The sequence below is a fragment of the Bos javanicus genome, chromosome 13 (genome assembly GCF_032452875.1).
Source record: "Bos javanicus breed banteng chromosome 13, ARS-OSU_banteng_1.0, whole genome shotgun sequence".
In the NCBI taxonomy this organism is placed as follows: Eukaryota; Metazoa; Chordata; class Mammalia; order Artiodactyla; family Bovidae; genus Bos; species Bos javanicus.
The window spans coordinates 58776312-58799419 of NC_083880.1; the positions used below are offsets into that span (position 1 = coordinate 58776312).

Consider the following 23108-nt stretch of genomic DNA (forward strand, 5'->3'; position numbering starts at 1 on the left):
ACGGACTCAGATTCTAGCCCACCTACTCCCATGCTGGGGAGAAAGGGTGAAGCTCAGATGGTAACTTATTCATCCAGTGCCTATGGGCTCTCACTGTGTAGTGAACAAACACAGACGACCCTCAAGGGGTGGCCCATGTTCCCAGTACAGTTTCTGAAGTGCAGTGAATGGGTTCAAGTCCCAGCTCTGCCAGCTGTCAGCTAAGTGGCCTTGGGCAGGTAACTAACCTACTAACTTTCAGTCTCTGAGCCTCGCTTTCCTCCTCTGTAGAGTGGGCTGCTGTGAGAGCTACAGGGTAGAATGTCATATGCTGAGCCCCCCACTCCGGACATTCAGAGAGCCTTCCTGGATCCAAATTGAGTTTATCAGTCATAATCGTTGTCCTTCTGAGCTGGTGGGGTGGGCTAGTGGGTCAGGATCCCAGGCCTGCTGGGGATGGGGACCTGGGCATCCTTCGCCAGGGATGCAGTCTAGGCAGTCGGGTGGGGTGGGAGGGTAGAGAGGGGGCAGCGTGTGCAGCAGCTGGATGATGGCTTGTGTCCTTAAGTCACCGAGGGCAGCACCAGGCAGGCTAGCCAGGGCCAACAGCCTAACCCAGCCTCATTTGTGATGCAAATGGTTGGCCGTGGCTATGGGCCAGGGCCCCGGAGCCTTTATTTGGAGCAGAGGAGCCTGGGGGGAAGTTGGGGGGTGGGGAGTGGCCAGCCCCAGACAGCCTCGAGGGACCTCTCTGGGTGGGTTAGGGGTGAGTTGGGACTCCTCAACACCAGAAGATGCATTCCTGGAGGCTTACAAGGGCAGAGTTGAGGGGTGGGGGTGGGGTGGGGGGAAGAGCTCTGGCTTGGCCAGTGGAGGGAGCAGAAAAGCCTTGCTGGCAGGGCTCCATCCTGCAGAACCCAGAGATCCTCTCTGGGCTTTCTCCCGGGATCCCGTAGAAATCAGGGCCTCGCATGTTACACCCTATCACTTCCTAGCTGGCTGCCCCCACTGGATCTCCAGCCCCCTCCAGGGTCCCCTGCAAAGCTGAGGCCACACAGACCTTCTCACCTTCTTCCCTGGCTCCTGGCCAGCCTGGGCTTTTTCACAACCATTCCTTCTGCCTGGAATGCCTTTCCCTTTGGCTATGCCAATCTTTGTTAGTTCTCTTGTCCTTACTCAGTACATGTAACCATATATTCTTTTTCTTAAAGTCGGTACCCCCAAATTGTATAAACTTCAGGCCCCGTGAAAACTGGGTATGTTCCCAGTGGCAGGAAAATTTTCCTTGACACCATCCTTCCTGGTCCCTGAAGAAATGATTAGGTCACATCCCCCTTTAGGTCATTCATTCATTCAACAAACATTTAATGAGAAACATTAAACATTTAGGGCTTCCCAGGTGGCGCTAGTGGTAAAGAACCTGCCTGCCAATGCAGGAGACATAAGAGATGGGGGTTTGATTCCTGAGTTGGGAAGATCCCCTAGAGGAGGGCATGGCAACCCACTCCAATATTCTTGCCTGGAGAATCCCATGGACAGAGGAGCCTGGCGGGCTACAGTCCATAGGGTCACAAAGAGTTGGACACAACTGAAGCAACTTAGCACATACGATTAAACATTTAATGTATCAGGCACTCATATAGGCACAGGGATAGAGCAGTGAACGAGGCAGATAAGAACGCCTGCCTTTATGCACTGACAGTCCACCAGGGGGATAAGCAACAGACAAATGAATAAGTAACAATAAGAGGTACATAAGGTGGTTGTAGGTTTGAGGTGTAATAAGTTCTACAAAGAAAAATGGACAGGAAAGATAGAGGAAGCATGGTCGGGGTTGGGGCTGTGACTTTGAATGCAGCAAGGTAAAATGTGAGTGTGTTGATACCTGGAAGATGAGTGGTCCAGGTAAAGGGAAGAGCATGTGCAAAGGCCCCGTGGCAGAGGAATGCCTAAGAGGGCTTGGCATTTCCCAGTACTGTTTATCAGACTGAAATTCAATAATTCATGCCAGTGATGACTTATGAATTTTCTGTCTTCCCCACTAGGATCTTGTATTTGGTAACTGTTCAATAAGTAAATGGAGAAAGAATGTATTTATTTGTTTGGGAGAAGGGGTTGGTGCTGGTGGAGTTCTAACAGAGCTCCCACCTTAGGGCACTAGGTCAGCGCACAGACCAGAGCTCTGCAGGCAGAGTGCTGGGCCTGGCAATGCTGCCCATTGGACAAGGGCAGTGCCTGGGGACGGGGGCACCAGGCAGCCTTTTCCTGGGATGTGGAGGGGCGGGGGGCGGCAGGCAGCAGGCATGGCAAGAACAAAGCAGGAAAAGAAGAATGAGAAGACCCTGAGATGATCTCCAAGCTCAATTTGGGGCACATGGAGTCCTCTGGAGATGTCCCAGAAATAACAGTCACACCATTTCAGGGGCCAAGTTCCAACTGGGCCACTGAATTTGGGAAGTGAACTGTAAAATCATGGCCCCATATAGTTACCTCCTCTTATGTGACCTCTGGGCAGGGCTGTGCGAGTGCTGAGAAAGAATCTGCAGGTGAAATCCTGGCGCACAGCCGGTGAGCACGGATTGGATAGGGCAGGTGTGGCAGCAACTCTGTTCAAAGCAATTCTTCTGCCTTTGCTTGAATTAGCAGAAGGCTGGACATGACATTTGCCCCCATTCCAGGGGAATGGAGCAATAGAGCACACCCACCCCCACTCCTTGGAGTATTACACAGCTGACAATCAGGTGAGAACAAGTTCCATGTGAGATCAGTGGGGAATCTTCAAGATGTTTTGGAGGGAAAGGAGCCTGACAGAGCGAATGGCATGTGCTGATTTGGAGGGAACAGATAGAAGCTCATGATGTGGTGTTCTGAAGCTGAAGGCCCTGGATGCCTGGAGGGAAGAGAACCAGGTGGGAGATGGGCTGGGAGGGACTTTCCCATCCCACAACCCTCCCCTAATGCCCAGTCAATACATTAGTGAAAAACTGTTGTTGTTGTTCAGCTGCCAAGTTGTGTACGACTCTTTCCGACCCCCTGGACTGCAGCATGCCAGCGTGCCAGAGACAGAGGCCTCCCTGTCTCTTACCATGTCTCACAGTTTGCCCAAGTTCATGTCCATTGAACTGGTGATGCCACTTAGCCATCTCATTCTCTGTCATCCCCTTCTCCTTCTGCCTTCAATCTTTCCCAGCATCAGAGTCTTTTCCAATGAGTTGGATCTTCGTATCAGGTAGCCAAAGTATTGGAGCTTCAGCATCAGTCCTTCCAGTGAATATTCTGGGTTGATTTCCTTTAGGATTGACTGGTTTGATCTCCTTGTTGTCCAAGGGAATCTCAAGAGTCTTCCCCAGCCTCACAGTTCAAAAGCATCAATCCTTCAGTGCTCTGCCTTCTTTACTGAAGATGGGCAATTATCCTGCATAGAAATGCCACCGCTGTTAGGAGCAGTAAGGTGACTGCTGACAGCTGGAGGCGGGAGAAACTACCAGATGGGGGCAGAGAGGGTGGGGTGATGGGCACACCCCTCAGGGACCTGTCTGTTCCCCTTTCTCACAAAGCCAACCACCCGAGGAACAATAGGGCTTCCCCTCCTCTTCAGAGAGAAAGGGCAGGGGAAGACAGCCTGCAGGGCTAGAGGTGGCAGGTGGAAACCTCAATGAGGTGCCAAATGCTATTCTGAGAGGCCAGGCGGAAGCAGGGGCGGAAGTCGTGCCGGGGATGGTCTCCGGCTCGGTTACTGCAAGTGTGTTTGTGCTGGGGGAGGGGTACCCCGGGGAGGGGAGGGAGATGCCAGAGGGTGCTCCCAGTCAGGCCTCATGCTCCCAACCCTCCAGGAAGCTGCTAGTCCAAAGCCAAGCCAGTTTCTGTTTTGCAGGAAGTAGGGGTAGGCTAATGCATTCATCCCCCTCCATTTTCCTATCTACTCTGCCAACCTCAACTGCCTCCCGATCACACTCTCACCCTCCTGACCTGCCGCAGTGCTTCACCCTGGCTGGGTGCATCCAACCTCAGGTTGTTCTCACAGGCTGTGAGTCGCTTGCCTCCTTCCATGACCTTTCTCCAGCGGCTTTTGCTCCACCCTCCTCTCACCTGGGCCCTCCTGGTTCTTCTCCAGTATCTCACCTTGCTTCCTTCATAAAATTGTACCCCATGATTTTTTTTTTTTTAATTATGCTCCTGTCTGGGCAGTAGCCACACCCACCTGTTTTTACTGCTGCAGAGAGAAGGTTGGGCATTTGCAGAAGGAACAAAAGGAGACTCTTTGGGGCCTGTCACTTGGGAGAAAATGAGGCTCATCAAAGAGAGAGCCTGAATCTAACCAAGGTGGGGAATTTCAGAGCAAACAATTAGACTCCCCTTCAAGATAAAGGAGGTTGACTTTGTGATAGGCTTGGCTAAGGTTAGGGCCCAGCAGGAAGGAGACACATTTTCTTTCCTTTGCAGTAACCCAGAGGGTAGGAGCCAAGGGCATTGGATTCTGAGCATGAAACCAACATAGGCTGAGAAATAGAGAAAGTTGGATCCCTATAATAATACTTAAACTGCTGGATCCAGCCATTCCTGAATCCAGAAATTCAGCTGCATGAGTCAATCATGTCCAACTGGTGGCTCAGACGGTAAAGGTCTGCCTACAATGTGGGATACCCGGGTTCAATCCCTGGGTCGGGAAGATCTCCCGGAGAAGGGAATGGCAACCCACTCCAGTATTCTTGGACTTCCCTGGTGGCTCAGATGGTAAAGTGTCTGTGTACAATGCGGGAGACCTGGGTTCAATCCCTGGGTCGGGAAGATTCCCTGGAGAAGGAAATAGCAACCCACTACAGTACTCTTGCTTAGAAAATCCCATGGACGGAGGAGCTTGGTGCAGGCTACTGTCCATGGGGTCGCAAAGAGTCAGGCACGACTGAGCGAGTTCAGTTCACTACACTTCACTTCAATCATTCTCCAGAATGTAGGTAAATCAATCAAGATCCTTTCCTTTGCAAATGACAGAAAACCCAAGTCAGATTTCGCGGGTGGGCAGAATAACGCCCCTCCCTCCTAGACAGTGTGTCTGGATCCTGGGAACCTGTGACTATATGAAGTTTGAATATATTTGGTTACACGGCAAAAGGGACTTTGCAGATGTGATTAAGGTTGCTGCTGCTGCTGCTGCTAAGTTGCTTCAGTCGTGTCCGACTCTGTGCGACCCCATAGACGGCAGCTCACCAGGCTCCCCCCTCCCTGGGATTCACCAGGCAAAAACACTGGAGTGAGTTGCCATTTCCTTCTCCAATGCGTGAAAGTGAAAAGTGAAAGTGAAGTTGCTCAGTCATGTCTGACTCTTAGTGACCCATGGACTGTAGCCTACCAGGCTCCTCCGCCCATGGGATTTTCCAGGCGAGAGTACTGGAGTGGGTTTCCATTGCCTTCTCCAGTGATTAAGGTTATGGATCTTCAAAGAGGGAGAGTATCCTAGATTATCCAGGTGGGTTCAGTCTAACATGAGTCTTTAAAAGCAGAGAGCTTTCTCCAGCAGGAGGCAGAGAGGGGCAGCAGAAGAGGAAGTTGAAGAGATTTGAACACCAAAGAGACTTGATCCATGGTTGCATTGTTGCAAAAGGGAGCCACGTGGGAAACAAGAGAAGGAATGTGGGCAGCCTCTAACAAAAAACCCGCCCCCACTGTCTGCCAGCAGGAAATGAGGACCACAGTCCCATAGACACAAGGAACTGAGTTTAGCCAGCTATTTGAATGAGGCTGGAAGAGGATTCTTCCCAGACCCTCCCATAAGGATCAGCTCTGCAGAAACCTTGACTTCGTCATCCTAAGCTGAGGACCTGTCTGGATCATGCTGTATCTGGAGCTCTGAACCACAAAAAGTAGGACATAATGATCTGTTAAGTGTTGTTTTAAGCCAATAAGTTTGTGACGACCTGATAGAAAACTAACCCCCGGTTTAATGAAAAAAAAGAATTGACAGGCTTTCTCACCCTGACTTCAGGAATGACTGGATCCAGCAGTTTAAATACTGTCCTCAAGATTCAATGTCTCTGCTTCCTCCTATGCTGGTTCATGCTACATGGGTCACCCTGGCAGCTCCCACCCTCAGGTTAAATCTACAGGAAAGGAGGCCTGCTTCTCCCAGCTCTCCCATTGTAATTCTCACCATCTCTCATTGCCCATGAGCAGACCATGTGCCCACTCCTGAGTTAGTCTCTAAGGCTAGTGGTATGGTGTTCTTTTTGGCCAGGTCTGGGTCACATACCTACCCTAAGAGGGTCAGGGCTGGGATCTGGAGCCACAGAGACTGAAAGACAGATGTGGGGAAGGGCTGGTTCCCCAAGGGGGAAATCTGGGCATGGGAGGGGGTAAATGACCACAGTGAAGCCCCTGCACAACGGGGCGGCAGGAGGTCAGAGTGCACAGAGAATTTGCTGTTTCACTTTCTGGAGGAAAGTGCACCAGGCACCGTGCAGGGTGGCCTGGGCAGAGGAGCTCCAAGCCGGCCCAGTGAATGTGACTCAGAACCTCCAGATGACTCCTGCCCCGAGGGCGCTGTTTCCAAACTCTCAGGCTAGCCAGCAGGGAAGCCTTGCGTTCCTCAGAAGCATGCTCGACTGGGACACAGAGTAAATAAACTGATATTTATACTCCAGCCCCACAGGGTGGCCACTTGGCTCTGAGGCAAATATGGTCAAAACTGAATTGTGCGGCCCTGGGAGGAGACCGAGGCAGTCCCAGGAGGAGCCCGCGGGAGGCAGCCACATACCACACTCCCACGGGCAATCCCTGCTCCTTCCCCAAAGACTCGGGTCAGGAGGGAGGGGTCTGGCCCTCGCTCCTGCTCATCCCCTTTCCCCTGCACCCAGACCAGGTGGCCCCTCCTCTCCTAGGACCTGGACCCCTGCTGGCCCTTCCCAGGTCAGATCCTGGCTGGATCTGCAGCCCACAGCCAGGGTACCCATGCCCCCCCATCCATCCTTTCCTAAAGATGGCCTCTGCCTCAGATGGCCTCTCCTTGACTCGGAAGGTCACTTAAATTATTTAGAATTCATATGTCCAGCAAGTACTATAAGCCCCTTCTATGTGCCTGGCACTGGGTGCTGGGGCTGGGTACCATCATGAAGGCTCTGGCCTGCTACTGCCCCTCCCAGCTTATAGTACAGGATGGGAGACAGATATTAAGTGAGCAAACAAAGTGTACTGAGAAGTGCAAACCCTGACAAGTGCTCCTGAGGAGGCAGGCAAGCAGAGTGCAGAGTGAGAGAGGGTGGCAGGAGCTGCCAAGGATGGTCTCTGCATCTGCAGGAACAGCACTCAGGTAGTGCAAACAGCTTGCGCAAAGGCCCTGGGACCACCTGATAACTTCCTCCCCAGCTCCCGCTGATTCTGTAATGATCTTAGTTAATGGTTTCCCTGTGTTTTGTTCATCTCTCCCAGGAAACTGAAAGCCCTAGGACGACCGGGATCTTTCTGCTTTGTTCCGGGCTGTCTCCGCAGGGCCTAGGACTGAGTCTGCACACAGTAGGTGCTAATACATGTTAGCAGAGTTCACTGAATGCAGTAACGATGAGTGGGCTGCGAGCTATGAAGGTGAGTGGACAAGCACATTTAAAAATAGTGAGTGAGGCATCAATTAAAGGTGTTCCCAGGTGGCTCAGTGGTAAAGAATTCGCCTGCCAAGCAAGAGACATGCATTCAATCCCTGGACCAGGAAATGGCAACCCACTCCAGTTATCACTGCAGATGGTGACTGCAGTCATGAAATGAAAAGATGCTTGCTCCCTGGAAGAAAAGCTGTGACAAACCTAGACAACATATTAAAAGGCAGAGACATCATTTTGCCAACAAAATGTCCGTTTAGTCAAAACTATGGTTTTTCCATTTGTTATATACAGATGTGAGAGTTGGACCATAAAGAAGACTGAATGCTGAAGAACTGATGCTTTCAAACTGTGGTGCTGAAGAAGACTCTTGAGAGTTCCTTAAATAGCAAGAAGATGAAACCAGTCAATCCTAAAGGAAATCAACCTTGAATATTCACTGGAAGGACCAATGCTGAAGCTGAAGCCCCAGTACTTTGGCCACATGATGTGAAGATCCGACCCATTGGGAAAGACTCTGATGCTGGGAAAGACTGAGGGCATAAGGAGAAGGGGATGACAGGGGATGAAATGGTTGAATGGCATCACCGACTCATGGACATGAGTTTGAGCAAACTCTGGGAGATGGTGAAGGACAGGGAAGCCTGGAGTTCTACAGTCCATGGGATCACAAAGAGTCAGACATGACTGAGCACACAAGCTTATAGTCATGGCTATGTCACTGCCTTGTTGCTGAGAAATCTGGAGCAACAGCACAAATATTATCTGGAATTGGAGGGGCTCTCCTTTTGCACTTTTCAGAACTCTGTAACCTTCCAGTGTTTCACTCTGAGGTTGTATTTCTCTCTACTCTTTTTGTTTTTTTTAATCACAGAAGCAATACACCTCTGCAGCATCACATTCAAACAGAAATATGTATAGAGTAAAAAGTCAAATCCGTATTCGCCAGAGAGCACTCCTCAAACTGTGAATTCCATGAATGCCCCTCTCATTGGAGCTCCCCACCCCATGGGTTACACGTGATGCCCCCACGTCCACCACAGACTAAAGTGATGGAGGCCCAGGACCAGACGAGTGTGGGTGAAGGCCTTGGAGAGGTCTGGGTCCCCTCCCCATCTTGGCTAAGCCCAGAGCTTCCCCTCCCCTTGTGACCTGGAGACACAGCCCAGCGCAGGGACTGAGCGCATGGTCGCAGCCTCTACCCGCGCGGTTCTAGCCAAGCAGACACCTGGGGAACAAACATCGGGAAGCTTGGGAACCCATCGCATGCGTCACCCAAAACAGAAGTGATGTTCAGCGATAAGTAAGTGTGAGAAGGGCCCAGAGCTCTGCTTTTTCCCATGGTGACTTCCGTGGCTCTTTTGGAATACTCTTTCATCGTCTTTTCTCATTTTTTCAGAGCCACTGCTTTGCTGATTTTGTAAGACCTGCCTGGTGAGGTGAGCCTGGTATGTGGCAGGCCACCCCCTGGCCCCCCAGCCCCTGCAACCACTAAGCTACTATCTCTGTAGATTTGCCTGTTCTGGACATGTCATACGAATGGAATCATGTGAGACATGGTCTTTCACGACTGGTTTCTGCCAGCTATCATCCTGTTTTCAAGGTTCACCTGTGCTGTAGCATATATCAGAATTTCATGTGTAGAAAACAAACGTGATTACCAAAAGGGGAAAAGGGGGGAGGGATTAACTGGGAGGCTGGGATTTACATATACACACTACTATATATCAAGTAGATAACTAATGAAGACCTACTACGTAGCATGGGGAATGCTACTCAGTACTCTGTAATGAGCTATATGGGAATAGAATCTAAAAAAGAGGGGATATATGTATATGTGTAATTGATTTATGCTGTACAGCAGAAACTAACATAACATTGTAAATCAACTATACTTCAATAAAAATTTTAAAAAGGAAATTTCATTCCCTTTTATGGAAAATAATATTCTTTGTATAGGATACTATATTTTGTTTATCTGTTTTTCAATGGTGGACAGTGAGTTCATTTCCACTTTGGGGCTATTGTGAATAGGCCTGCTAGAATGTTCATGGACAATGTTTTGCATGCATGTATGTTTTTTATTTGTCTTGGTATATACCCAGGCGTGCAATTTATGGGTTGTATGGTTATTGCTGCTGCTGCTGCTGCTGCTTCATCACTAAGTCATGTCCCACTCTTTGCGACCCCATGGATTGTAGCCCGGCCTGCTCCTCTGTCCATGGGATTTTCCAGTTTCCCAGGCAAGAATACTGGAGTGGGTTGCCATTTCCTTCTCCAGGAGATCTTCCTGACCCAGGGATTGAACTCAGGTCTCCTGCTTAGTAGGCAGATTCTTTACCACTGAGCCGCCTGGGAAGCCCCATGGTAACTCTACATTTAATCATTTGAAAACTGCTGGACAATCTTCCGTTCATATTCCCGCCAGCAGGGTGAAAGTGAAAGTCCTTTAGTTGTGTCTGACTCTTTGTGACGCCATGGGCTATACAGTACATGGAATTCTCCAGGCCAAAAATACTGGAGTGGGTGGCCGTTCCCTTCTCCAGGGGATCTTCCCAATCCAGGGATTGTACCCAGGTCTACCTGCATTACAGGCAGATTCTTTACCAGCTGAGCCACAAGAGAAGCCCAGAGAGTTTCATTTCCTCCCACCCCACCAACACGGGTTCTTGCCTGACTTTTCCTTCCAGCCACCATAGGGGCTGTGAAGTGGCATCTCACTCTTTTGCTTTGATTGCATTTAGTGTTATTCTTTTAAACCAGTCTAAACTGTAATAAAAACCCCATGCTATATTCACAGAGGGTCTCAGAGCCACATAAAGGAAGTGGACGGGGGGCTCCCCTGCTCTCACCAGCTATACTCCAAGGGGATTCACAAAAGATATTTTTTAAACTGAACCATCAAAACCCTAAAAAGGAGACAAATTTGAATTCTTCCTCCAACTACAAGAGGACAGAGTTTTTTTGGACCTCTGAAGAAATGAGAGAAGATACACAGGTAAAAATGGACAGGTGAAAACATACAAAACATTAAGCAGAACTAAACGTGGTGGTTCTTAGGCCGGGCTTCACTTTAAAATCATCATGATGCTCTTTAAATAATACCCATGCCCAGACCCTTCTCTCAAGAGGCCAAGCTTCAGCTGGTCCCGGTGGGGCCCGTGCAGTGCGATTTGGGGAAGTTCCCTGGACCCAGGTTCTGTGGGTGCCACCAGGAACCTGTTCCCTGCAGACTTTTGTGCCTTTGTGGGGGTTATATCTGTCTGGTTAAAGCCAAAGAGCAAGGGGTACTAACAGTATTGGCAGTGGTCCAGCGAAATCCCGAGATCCTCAGAACGGAAGGGGAGAAAATGCTGGGTTTCCCCAGGGACTAACCTGTTTTCCTTGGACCGAGGGCAACAGCACTGACTGTGCTGAAGGGCTGGCACTCCTCAAGCTCCTCCCTCAAACCTGGCCCTCGCTGCTTTTTCCACAGTTATCCCAGGAGGCACAGATGAGGAAACTGAGGATCAAAGAGGGTGAGTGACTCACCCAAGGTCACACGGCTTGTAAGGAAAGAAACTCAAATTCAGACTCATGTCTGTCTAATTCCAAACGCTTGCAGTGGACCCTTGCACTGACTTCACTGGAGTGGCGATGGGGGCTGGCGGTCTATCTAACCTACCATTCATCCTTCCAGCATCCCTCTACCCACCAGTCCTCCCTTCCCTCTCTCTCTCTGTCCATACTTTCTTCCCTTCATTCATCCCTCCCTCCATCCATCCATCCATCAAGGCTTAACTGCATGAACGTCCTCCACTTAAGACGCTGACATGGATAAAATGGACGTGTATCTGATGTGGCCCCTACCTTTCTCCCCAGCTGACTGCCTCCCGTGGCTCCTAGCTGGCAAGCTAAAACACCCACCAGAGCTTAGTGAGAAGCACAATCAGGACTGGTGGGGACTGTGGCGAAGGGGAAGAGCGAGTGTTCTATCATTGCTCTGTAGGACTGTGGGCCAGAGAAGCTTCTGCCTGTGGGTGCTCACCTTCCCACGGTGCTCCATGAACATCTCTCCAAGTCACAAAGGTACCTCTGCCTCATGGTTCTTCGTGGCTGCACCGAATTACACATCGCCATTCGTTCCAGTAGAAAAGCCAGCAGCAGGCTGAGGGAGTGACTTTGGCATCAGACCCACTGAGGTTAGGACCCCAGCTCTGCCAGCTTCCTAATTACTTTGAGCCTCAGTTTCTGCATCTGTAAAATGGGGACAATGTACATGCACACTGCATGGGCTTTGTGAGTGACACAGCCAAGCACTCAGCACAGTGCCTGGCAGAAGCTAGGTGCTCAGTAAGTACGGGATTCTCTGTCTGGCCTGCCCCACAAGGAGGAACACGGCAGCCTCACTCACCCCTGCCCCCCATCCCCTGTGACCTTGGAGGCTCCTATTTAAACCTCAGCTCCAGGCTCAGGATTGTGGCCTTTTTTGCAAGTCCCTCCCTCATCCTCCACCCATGGGAGCCAAGCAGACTCTTCACCTGGGCCAGGTGAGCTCATGCAGACCAACAAGGCAGAGGCCGGATCTGCAGCAAACAGGGGCAGGTGTCCTGGATGTGCTGAAGGCTGGTGAGCAGGGATGATGTGAGGCCTTGTGTCAGGCAGGAGCAGGATGCCAGGAGAACACAGCCCAAAGGACCCAGTCAGCTCCAAGGAGGATGCAAGAGGCAGCCTGGACCCGTTCCTACCTAAGATGCTCTGAGGCCACACCCAGGCTCTTGTTCTGGGTGATGGCAACACAAGGAGAGACAGCTGCCCCGAAAGGGAAGAAAAGTCAGAGTGAACAAAGATGGGGGTGGGGTGGGGAAGCAGCTTCGACAAGGAGGTCTAGGAAGGCATCTTTCGGGTGGGGAGCAGGGGAGACATCTGAGCTGAGACTGGTGACTTTTGAACTAAGGCTGAGGGACAGAACACCTGTGGGGAGAGTGGCTTGTGAGAAAGGCATCTGCGAGGTGGTAGGGCCAGTTCAGCCATGGCACAGAACTGAGATTTTATTCCAGGGCAATGGGGAACCACAGAGGCTCCTATGCCAGGGAACAGCATGTTCTGTGTTACCTTTTTAGAAGATTGAGTGGGTCACCCTAGATAAGAGGTGGGAGGAGGCAAGGACAGCTGGGACCCCACCCAGCTCTGGCTCATCAGAGACACCCAGAAGACCAGTATAAGCAAGCCGACAGGCACTGAAATGACCCCACCCTGGTAGTATTTGGAGTATGTGCACAGAAATGTAGTATCAACCAGACGCCAAACTTCGGTCTCCAATTTTTCTTGCTCAGTTCCAAATTGTACAGAATTGTGTTAAGAAAAAAGTAAAACTTCCCTGTAGTCCTGGTATTATTAACATCTCTGGTGGTTCAAATGGTGAAGAATCTGCTTGCAATTCAAGAGACTCAGGTTCAATCCCTGGGTTGGGAAGATCCCCTGGAAAAAGGAAAGGCTACCCACTCAGGTATTTTTGCCTGGAGAATTCCATGGACAGAGGAGCCTGGCAGGCTACAGTCCATGGGGTCGAAAAGAGTCGACATGACTGAGTGACTATAACACTTACACACTAGTTCCTTCCTCGTTTATTATACACATATGTAAATTATTTGAATAAATTCCCTTTATTTTGGAATTTTCCCCCAACCTTGCTAATGTTATAATTTAGAAATAAAAGACCTTCATTTTTAATTCATGTACAAGTGTCTCCATCATGGGGCCCAGAGAAGCCAGCAGGAGGCACCTTGAACTCTCGAGCTGTCTCTAATGTAGCCAGCTTAGTTGCTGGTGTTCGGGGCTTGGGGCTGGGGGGTGGAGTTGCCCCATCCTTGATCTCCAGGCTGCTGTGTACACACGGCTTGAGGTGAGCAGACAGTGGAGCAGGGCTGATAAGCACAGCTGGGCACTTATCGGCCCCAGCAGGAGGCCCAGGTGGTATCTGGAGGGCCAGGTACCCACCCCACACCGTGGCCCATGCCCCGTGCAGACATCCAGCCCCAGGGCACGCTGGGCAGCTGCCCTGTGTTTGGACAGCCCCCAATCCCAGGGGGCTCCCGGTTCGGTGTTTACATCTTGGGGACAAGCACAAGTGTGACTCAGCTCTCTAGGCAGGGACGAGCAGGATAGAGGGTGAGGAAGGAGAGAATGGGGCAGGGGTTGGGGAGGCCAGAGCCCAGCCCTTGGGGCAGGGTGGCATGTGTCCTCCAGATTCAGGATTCTCCTATCCAAATCCTGGCAGCCACATCAGCTCTCTAGCCACGGGCAGGCAGCTGACTCTCCCAGCCTTGGTTTTCCTGCCTGTAAGCTGGGCACAGTCAACCACCTGTGGGTTGCCGGAAGGATTCAGGGAGAGAGTAGGTACAGACTATGGAAAGCCATCAGAAGTGTTCACTGATGGTCGGTTGTCATGACCCTGGGGACAGCCTTCATTCCAGAGCTGAGGGTAATGAGGGGGAGGGTGTGCCTCATTTGATGGAAACATGGGGTCCTTCATCCACAGGCGGGACCCCTAGAGGCAGCGGGCGGCTTTCACAGGAATTGGGGTGGTTTTCTCACCTCCACCCTCCACTGCTTGCTCAGCTTTCCCACGGGCACGGGGCTGAGGCTTCAGGAGCTGGGTGTCTGCCCCACGGCACTGAGCACTAGTCACCCTCTTTCATCCTAGTGGTGGTCTGGGGAGAGGACCGTGGTGATCACACTGTGTGCAGGTGATCATGACCCAGTTGCTGCCTAGGGAAAGGCAGTGACGAGGAGAGACAGAGCCAGAGGTCCCCAAGTATCTGGTCCTTTGCCCTGCAACATGTTGGCCTAGTGGGGTCTGTCTGCCTGGAGGAGGCTTGTGGGCAGGGTGGTGGGGGAGCCCCGGCCAAGACGTTCCACCTCGAGCTCCCAGGGGCCACAGAGCCAGAGGCCAACATCACAGACAAACCCAAGCCTGGAGCAACCACGTAGCCCCTCTGAGTCTCAGTCTTCTCCTCTGTAAAATGGGACTATTAAGCCATACCTTGTGGGAGGGTTCTGACCAGGAGGAATAGAGCCAGCACACGGGAGAACATCAAACGGTCTGCCCAGGGCAGCACCCCACTCAAGGACCCTAAATGTGAAAGCACCTCGGGGCCGCAAGCCCTATATAAGGTTCAGACGCCCCATGATGACTGTTCACCAAACCTGAGCAACACGATGAGGCAGAAACTTCAGCTACCATCTCAGAACTGCCCCTGGGGAGTGACCCTGGGCAAGTTCTGTGCACACTCTGAGCCCCAGTTTCTCCATGTGAGAAGTGGGCATGACGATGACAGACCCAGCTGACCTGGCTGGTGTGAAGGTCGAGAGAGGGATTGAGTCAGTAACAATGTGCACAAAGCCCCTGTGAATGGGGTGTTAGTATCCTGGACTCACAGTTAACTGCCAGGAGAGTCTGAGACAGAAACTGCATGATGGACAGTCCCACCTTCCTCCTTAGTAACAAAAGGCTTTCTGTATTCCAGGTAAAAATCCAGCTAAACACCTGTATTACCCACTCGCCCCTCATGGTTGAGTATGGCCACGTGACCAAGTTCTGGTCAGTGAGATGGAAGAGAAACGTGCAATTTCTGTGAAACCTCCTTGGGAACTCCCAGCTTGAGGTATTCCTTTCACTTTCCTCCTCCTTCTTTCTTCTGTCTAGAACTCTGAGGTGATGGCTGGATCTCTGGCAGCCACCTTGTTTCATGTGATGTCTTGAGAAAGTAAACCATGCACTAAAACAGTGCCATTGGAAGTTAGAAGGAGCCTGATTCTGACGACTGGAGCTCTCATTTAAACACTGGACCGTCTGCTTCAGATTTCTTTTATATTAGAAAAACAAAAAAATGAACTTGTAACTTGCTAAGAATCACTGTTACTATTTTTTTTATTGTATATCACTCAGCCTAATTTTAAGTAATGCGGGCCCTTTGAGATTGTATATATCCAGAGTCTTGATTGCAAAGGACAGAAAAAAATAAAATTAAACTGGGGTAAGTGAAAAAGGAAATGTATTAGCCCTTATAATGGGGAAGTCCAGGGTCTAATGCAGGCACAGCTGGATCGAGGGGCCCCATAGATGTCACTAAGACCTTGTTTTGACTCCTCAGCTCTACTTTCCCTAGTGTGGTCTCTTCAAAGGCACACATAGTCCTGCCTCTCCACTCCATGCCTTCGCCCCACCCCACCCCTCCCCCAACCCCAGCAGCTCCAGGCTTATCTGCTCCCAGATTGGCTCCCCAGCAGACAGACAGCTTCCTTCCCTCAAGAGGACCAGTAGGAATCCAGAACTGACTCCCACTGACCCAGACTGGGTCATATGCCTAATGCTGAACCAATCACCGAGGCCCCTCTCACTACACTGCCTGCTGGGGATGCAGCAGAGCAGGGACAGAGCCCTGGTCTCAGGGGGACTCTTGTGGCTCCTTTCTCAGCGAGGCTCAGGGAGGCAGAAACCTGGCTGAGCTCACCCTGCCAGCCTCAGAGGGTACCAGGCCCTGGATCAGGCCCAGGCCCTTCACCTCCATGGCAGAGCACCTCCCACCGCCACGCCTCAGGGGCCCAGGCTGTGGTGACTCCACTTCTGTGTCTCAGTTTCTGCATCTGTGCAAAGGGGCCATCTGAGTGTCCCCTCGTGGGTAACCGACCATCCAGGAAAAGTGCTTGCACACAGCGCCTGAGCCAGGACAGCCCATGGATGTCAGCAGCATTATTTACTGTCCTCGTTTATAATCATCGTCGGGGCATCCCACATGCACAGACCACCGCCTGCCGTCCTCAGCTTGCTCCTGCCCTGCACTAAATGCCCTGACTCTGGAAGCTCACTCTCCGCGGTTTACCACTGTCTAGAGCCCTCGGTCCCAGACCCCAGGAGGATGTGTATGAGGCCTCGAGGCCGGTCCCAGAGGCTGCCACCAGCCGATAGCGACAGGAAATGGGCTGGCTGTGAGTGGCCCTCCAGATAACCCTGGCAGCACTCGCCGCCCACCCCCAGCACTTATCAACAGCAGCAAATGTCTTCTTGGAGCTGGGAGCCCCATGGTGACCTTCATGACACCTTGCCAGTGTTTGCAAACTAAGACACAGCCAGAGGGAGAGAGGTAGGGGGCAGGGGCAGGTGTGAGGGAGCATCAGGGGTCCCTGGTGAGACAAGGAAACCCTGCCTGGCAGGATCTCACCTGACTTGACCCTGAGAACCCTGACCCTTCCCTGGGCAGAGGCTGGGGACCTGGACCACAGAAAGGGGGTAAATTCATAAATCTCAGAATCAAAGGGACTGAAACAGACCCAGGGTAATCCCACGGGGACCCCAGGTCAGCACAGGGAAGGTGGCTCCCAGTCTGCCTCAAGCCACCTTCCTGAATCAGGGTGAGTCATCTCGCTTCAAAGCCAAAGGCTGACCACGTGGAGTTGTCGGTGGACCTGGGATCAGACCCAGCCACCCAGCTCTGGGCAGGTGCTACGTTCCCCATGCATCATCTGTCCTGTTCCCTGCAGACACCGTGGCAGTTTTGGCCTCTGGCTGCCCCACCCCTTCCCGGGCCCCAGCTCCTCTCATCTCAGATCTGCCCAGCACACTCCAGCCTGGATGGATGGTTCCAAAACTCCCGCTGGTGTCCTCCACCAGAATCAAGTTCCAAATGCCAGCGGGCCTCAGTTTCCCTGCTGTGCCTGGCACAACACTACATGTAGGGGACATACAGGACACAAAGCAGATGCCCCCCTGGTGTCAGTGTTCCAATGGGGGTGGGACAGGGTCAGGTGAGGTTACACCAGACAGGGGACACAGTCCAGCTGTCTGGACTGAGACTGGGGCCAGAGGAGGCTGCTGGGACAAAGATGCACTGAGAGCTGGAGGAGTCCAGCAGGTGAAAGCTGGAGGATTCGACAGCAAGTGCAAAGGTCCTGTGGCAGGCTCTAGTGTGGGGGCCCTCCCAGACCACAGTGACAGCTTTGGCTTCTTCCTCAAGGATGATGGGGAGCCACAGAGGGTTCTGAGCTGGGGGAGCGGGGAACCCCACTGACGTCAAACAGGGCCCTCTGGCTGCAAAATGCAGCCCATAGACTGCCAGAGGACAGGGGCAGAAGCAGCGAAGGGGCCACTGCAAGGGTCCAGGAGAGAGGAAGGCGATGCTGCACCAGGGCTGGAAACGGAGGAGGGGGCAAGGAGCGGGCAGGCAAGAGACAGGCTTAGCAGGAGTTGCACACGAGGGTGAGGGAGGAGTTCAGAGTGACCAGAGGGAGCCTGGCTCGCCTACTGTGCAGGAGGTGAATGGGGGAGATGGCACAGACGTACAAGCTCTGCAAGGTCCGGGAGGACAAGCAGCCTGGTGCCTGGAGAGCGACTGTCCCAAAGTAGGCCAACTCTCAACCTCTGAGCTCTGCTCAGACTGGCTTGCCCACCAGGAGCACCCACCTCATTTCCCCAGATCACCAGGAGGAACCCCTCCGTCCAACTGCCCTTGGTGCCTCCTCCTACCTGTGCAGTCCTCTCCTCCCGTCCCCCAGGGCATCGACCGCACTGTGCCGAGCTCGCCAGGCAACGGGCGTCTCTGCACTGTCCCCCTCCCCCAACCCAGACTGTGCTCACAGCATGCTCACTGGTCTCTGCTGCCCCCTCAGCCCCGCCACCTCCTACACTCACCTGCCACCCTGCCTCCCCTCATGAACCTCTCCAGCCACCTGGGCCTCTTTGTCCTGGGCCTTGACGCCTGCTGTTCCTCTACCTGGAACCCAGGCCTTCTCCTCCATTACCTGGTAACACATCCTGACCGGTATGTGAAATCTCTGTATTTGCATGTTTCCTGCATCTCCCTCACTGCTTTGCATGCCTGCTGTGTGTCCCTACTAGACTATAACCCCCCCTCCCCCGGGCAGAACTGTATGCTTTGTTTACGACTACTCCCGGTGCTTTGCATGTGACCTGGCATACAACAATTTCTTGAAATGAATGAATGAATGAGGGAGCAATTGAGGGAATGAGCAAATGAACCTCCCTCTCCAGCCTTCACACTCCTTCCAGAAGGCCTCATGATCTCCCACCACTGACGGAGCTCCAGGTAGGTGGTGGAAGACGTTGGGACTCCCCCAAGATGGGACCCCCTTACTCACACACCCTAGACATCTCTTTTCCACCCTGACTTGTGTCTGGCTGCCAGTGCCCCAAGGGTGGGTGGCCTGGATACCTGCTCCTCAGCTCTCTTAGCAGACGCTGCCCAGGTTCCGCCAGCAGCGCCCAGCTTTCTCTTCCACGGGGCTCCAGTGGTGCCGTAAATGACAACACCCTACCCAACCCCCTGACCTCTGCCCCTAGGGCCCTGCTCCCAGCACATCAACAATGCTGAGCCTGGTTGCTGTGGGGGTCAGAGGCGCCCCCTTTGAGGGGAAAAAAACCACAGACCCACTTTTTCTTTAAAGAAAACAAGTTTTATTTTTTATAATCAGAACATTCTAATAAAAATATTATTATAATATTAGCTACCTTAACTTTCTGGGCTTTGACTCTGCACCAGGCGTGCAGCAAAGCCCACATACGTCAGCCCCGAGGCCTCCCGTGTCCCTGAGGTAGGTCTGAATGAGCACCTCAGTGCCCCCAACCTTCCAGCCCGCCCGCCCCTCATCTTTCCCTTGCTCCTCCAGGGCGAGGCCCCATCGTGGTGTGTGTGAACCGCCGCCTCCTCTCCCTGAGCTCTCAAGGCAGGCAGACGTGTCTCAGCTCAAACCCGCAGGTTGTATACAGCAGGCGACACTATGTGGGTGGGGGTGGGGTGGGGACCACCCTGTGCTCTGAGCCTCTATCCTGCCAGCTGGCCGGGATGTGGTGGTCCAGCCCCTCAGCCAGCACCCACTTCACGGCCTCGGGGAGCGAGCCAAGCTTAAGACAACTCACTGTCAAGATGCCCACCTCTGAGGAGCTCGGGCTGGTAGACACTTATCAGAAGACCACCACCACCATCTCTTCAGGCGGACGAGCCATCGACCAAAGCAAGTCTCAAAGTCAAAAAAACAGGTTTCGGATTCTTGGCGATGGGAGTCTCCATTGAAAAAATAGACTGAAACTCTGAAATCATCTTAGTAGCAAAAGAACAATGATAAGAAAAAGAGCCGCAGTGCTTCGATGGAACGGACCATGGCTGGCTGCCCTAGTCGCCAGTCACCGGAGGCCCTGCCGCACCTGGGAGCCTTGGGTGGGGGGATGCCCCCGGGCCAGCATTTAGATAATGGGAATTTCTGGGGGTGGGAGAGTCCCCTACCTGCGGTTCACAGTCATGCGGATGAAGTGACAACAGTCAATGCACTTCGCAATCCTGGGCTTCCCTGGAGTAATAAGGCTTCTCTGAACAGGACCCAGAGGGCGGTTGGGGTTTACGGAGGGTCCAGAAGACCCTTCCGGGTGCTGGGGGGACCACCTGCGGGCTCCTAGGGTATGGGAGGGTGGGGACGGTGCGTGTGCGACTGATCAGGCTGATCTTCGATTAGCTTTCGGTCATTCAAGTACTCCCTCAAGACATGACGTCCCAGGTGTAAAGAGCAGTGGTCTCTGGGCCATCCAGGGTGCTGGTGGGGTCCCGCACGGTCCTCCGAGGCCCAGGGGTGGGTGTGCACCCCTGGACCCGGCTGGCGCCCACCCAGCCCACAGTGACGGGGCTGCAGTCGCAGGCGGGGGCAGCCTCACTGCATCCGGTCAGGCTGCAGCTGTGGAGGCTGGTACTGCAGGAAGGTGGTGCCCGCGGGAGCCGCAGCCGAGAGGGCCTGGGGCACGGCGGCCGGGTAGCTGTAGCCCACGAAGCTGGCGGCTGTGGCGGGCGAGGCGGCGTACGGGTACTGGTCATAGGTGGCCGGTGGGTACTGGGCATAGGCCGGGCTGGCCGGCGTGTACTCGATGTAAGGCGAGGACAGAGGTGGAACCGGGGCGGCTGGGATCACCACGCTGGGCTGGACGATGGCTTGTGGGTAGATGTAGTGGGGGGTCAGCCTGCGGGGCCAAGCAGAGAGGGTCAGGGTCGGGTGACAGAGCAGGGAAGCACAGCTGGCTCCAGGGTGGAGTGGAGGAGCTGGGACTGCTGGGCGATGCTGCGTCACCCTCCCGTGTCTCCACTTCCTCATGTGTAAAACGGGTGCAGCCTGAGCAATAAGGCTGCTCCCACCGCAGGGCCGTGGCACTGGCCATGCCCACAACCGGCACAGCACTCTCCCCAGCGACCCACAGGGATCCTACTGCCCCTCTTCAAGTCTGCACTTAAAATATCTCCTCAGTGAACCCCTCCAGGAAACCCCCTCAAACTACCCTACACCCCAAACACCATCCATTCCTGACAGGAGCAACAACATGACTTGGGGGCCAGGGGGAGTTTAAAAATGATTAGCAATTTCAGAACCAGCGCATCAAACCCAGCACAGGCCCTTCTGAGCACCAAGTCCCCATGTGATCACCCAGGGCACAGTCCATGAAGCCAGCCCTGTCCCCACCCCCACTTCCCTACTCATCTTCCAGCATCTCGCCACGCCCCCAAGTGACACCTACACAACTTACTTATCTCCCACATCCGTCTCCCCACCAACTAAAACGTCGGCCACCTATGAAATGACAACACAGACCTTGGCCCCCAGCACGGGCTCACCTGCTGAGTGAACGAAGAAAACAATGAAGAGAAGTATAACCAGATGGTGGTACTAAGAGCAAAGGTGATGGCTAAGCCTTAGGGACAGGGCTCAGCAGCCCGGTGGCCACGTCTCACGTAAGACAACTGGTGAACCTTCCCCTAGAGTGGCTCTCATAATTATCTCAGTTTACAACAGAAACACTGGGCTCAGAGGCACCTCGCCCACAGTACCAGCGTGGAGGGAACAGGATGTGGCCCCTGGGCATCAGTCTGAGAGCTGTGACCTGCACCTGGCACTCATCACACCTGGCAGGCTGCCCACTGTGGGTGCTGTGCATGCCGTGCACCCAGCCCTCCACCACAGGGGTGATCCCGCACATCGCCAAAGGGGAAAGTGAGGCTCGGGAAGGCAGTATCGGCAGGTGCCTGCTCTGCCAGCCAGCGCCGAGCCCCACGGCCAGTGTGCAGCAGCGCCCACGGCAGGGGTGGGCACAGAGCCACCAGGGCGGCCATCAGCTCCTCATCCTCCTCTCAGACCTGCTAGAGATATGAAGGACAGGGCCTCTACACCTGTAAGACAGGCCCGGAAACCCTGTCCCGCCGCCCTTCCATTTCAAAGAGAAGCTGTTTGGAAAGCAAAAGGGAAAATGTTCCCTCCTGGGAATCCCGCAGGTGTGGCAGAGCCAGAAACTGGGACAGCTGGGGGACAGCAAGCAGGGCCCTGGAAGCCAGGTTCCCTCCCCTGCCGGGCCCTCAGCATCCGGGAGCCCTTGCTCCTGAAAAAAGACGGGGCTCAATGGGTCCCGGCCGCCCCCTTGGGAACACAGAAAAAGCAGAGAAACCCCAGTGTCAACAAAGCAGTGCCTGGGGTCCCCCAGACCAACCCACGGGTCAGCGGGACAAAGTCCAATCTCAATCTCAAGCCACTCTCCCTCTCCACATTGCTGGGAGAGAAAACCAGGCCACAGAACAGACGTGCTGTTTATGCAAAACTGTTACATTTATACTGAGCGGTGATAATGTTCACTAAAAAAATCAAATGTGTGTTTAAACCAGTGCTAAGGATGGGTGAGGTGGAATCGTATAAAACTGCCATTTTTACGGGTCCAAGAAGTTGACTGACAGCAACTTTATGTGGCCCGATGTTTTGAATGCAAAGAAAAGGCTGGGAAGGGGGCTGTGGAGGGGGTAGGGGGGCGAGCAGTTGGTGCATGGGGGTCTGAGTATCTCTGTGAGGCAAACGGACTCAAGGGCACAGTTAAGAGATGATAAGCACTATTCGCACCAGCCACAAAGGAGAAGCAACCCAAGCTCCTGTCCAAGGATGAATGGGTTTCCAGACTGCGGTGTATGCATGCCAAGGAATGTTATTCTGCCATAAAAAGGAGTAACACGCTTATACACACCACCACTGTGTGGATGACCCTTGAGGACACGATGCTGGGGAAAGCAGCCAGAAGTGAAAGGCTCTGGACTGCACAATTCCACTCATGGAAACCTCCACAGAAGCCAGTCCAGAGAGAAAGTGGTCATAGGCACAGGGGCTTCAGGAAGCAGGAGAGGGGAGGGGGTGCTAAGTGGTGTCCTCCTGGGTGACGCAGAAGTTCTGAATCAGATGGTGGTGATGAATACACAACTTTGTGAAAATGCTTAATGCCCTAAAATGGCAGATTTTAGGTTATGTGTACTTTACCACAGGGCTTCCCTCGTGACTCAGCAGTAAAGAACCTGTCTGCCAATGCAGGAGACACAGGAGATGTGGGTTCAATTCCTGGGTCAAGAAGATTCCCCTTGAGGAGAGTATGACAACCCACTGCAGTATTCTTGCCTGAAAAATCCCATGGACAGAGGAGTCTGGTGGGCTCCAGTCCACAAGGCTGCAGAGTTGGACAGGACTGAGTGACTAAGCACTCCC

The 23108-nt window shown here is 53.1% G+C and overlaps 1 protein-coding gene across 9 annotated transcripts in view; it reads right to left on the reverse strand.

Annotated features, from left to right (window-relative positions):
* RBM38 (RNA binding motif protein 38) overlaps positions 1-23108 on the reverse strand; it is a 125053-nt gene that overhangs the window by 90129 nt on the left and 11816 nt on the right. For 3 of the 9 annotated variants that reach the window (XM_061437067.1, XM_061437068.1, XM_061437069.1), the window contains one exon: positions 18995-20565. The exons of the other annotated variants lie outside the window; for them this stretch is intronic. In XM_061437067.1, coding sequence (XP_061293051.1) covers positions 20262-20565 — 304 coding nt within the window. In that variant the 3' untranslated portion in view covers positions 18995-20261. Of the gene's footprint in view, positions 1-18994; positions 20566-23108 lie in introns of those variants that run through there. 9 annotated transcript variants of the gene reach the window in all.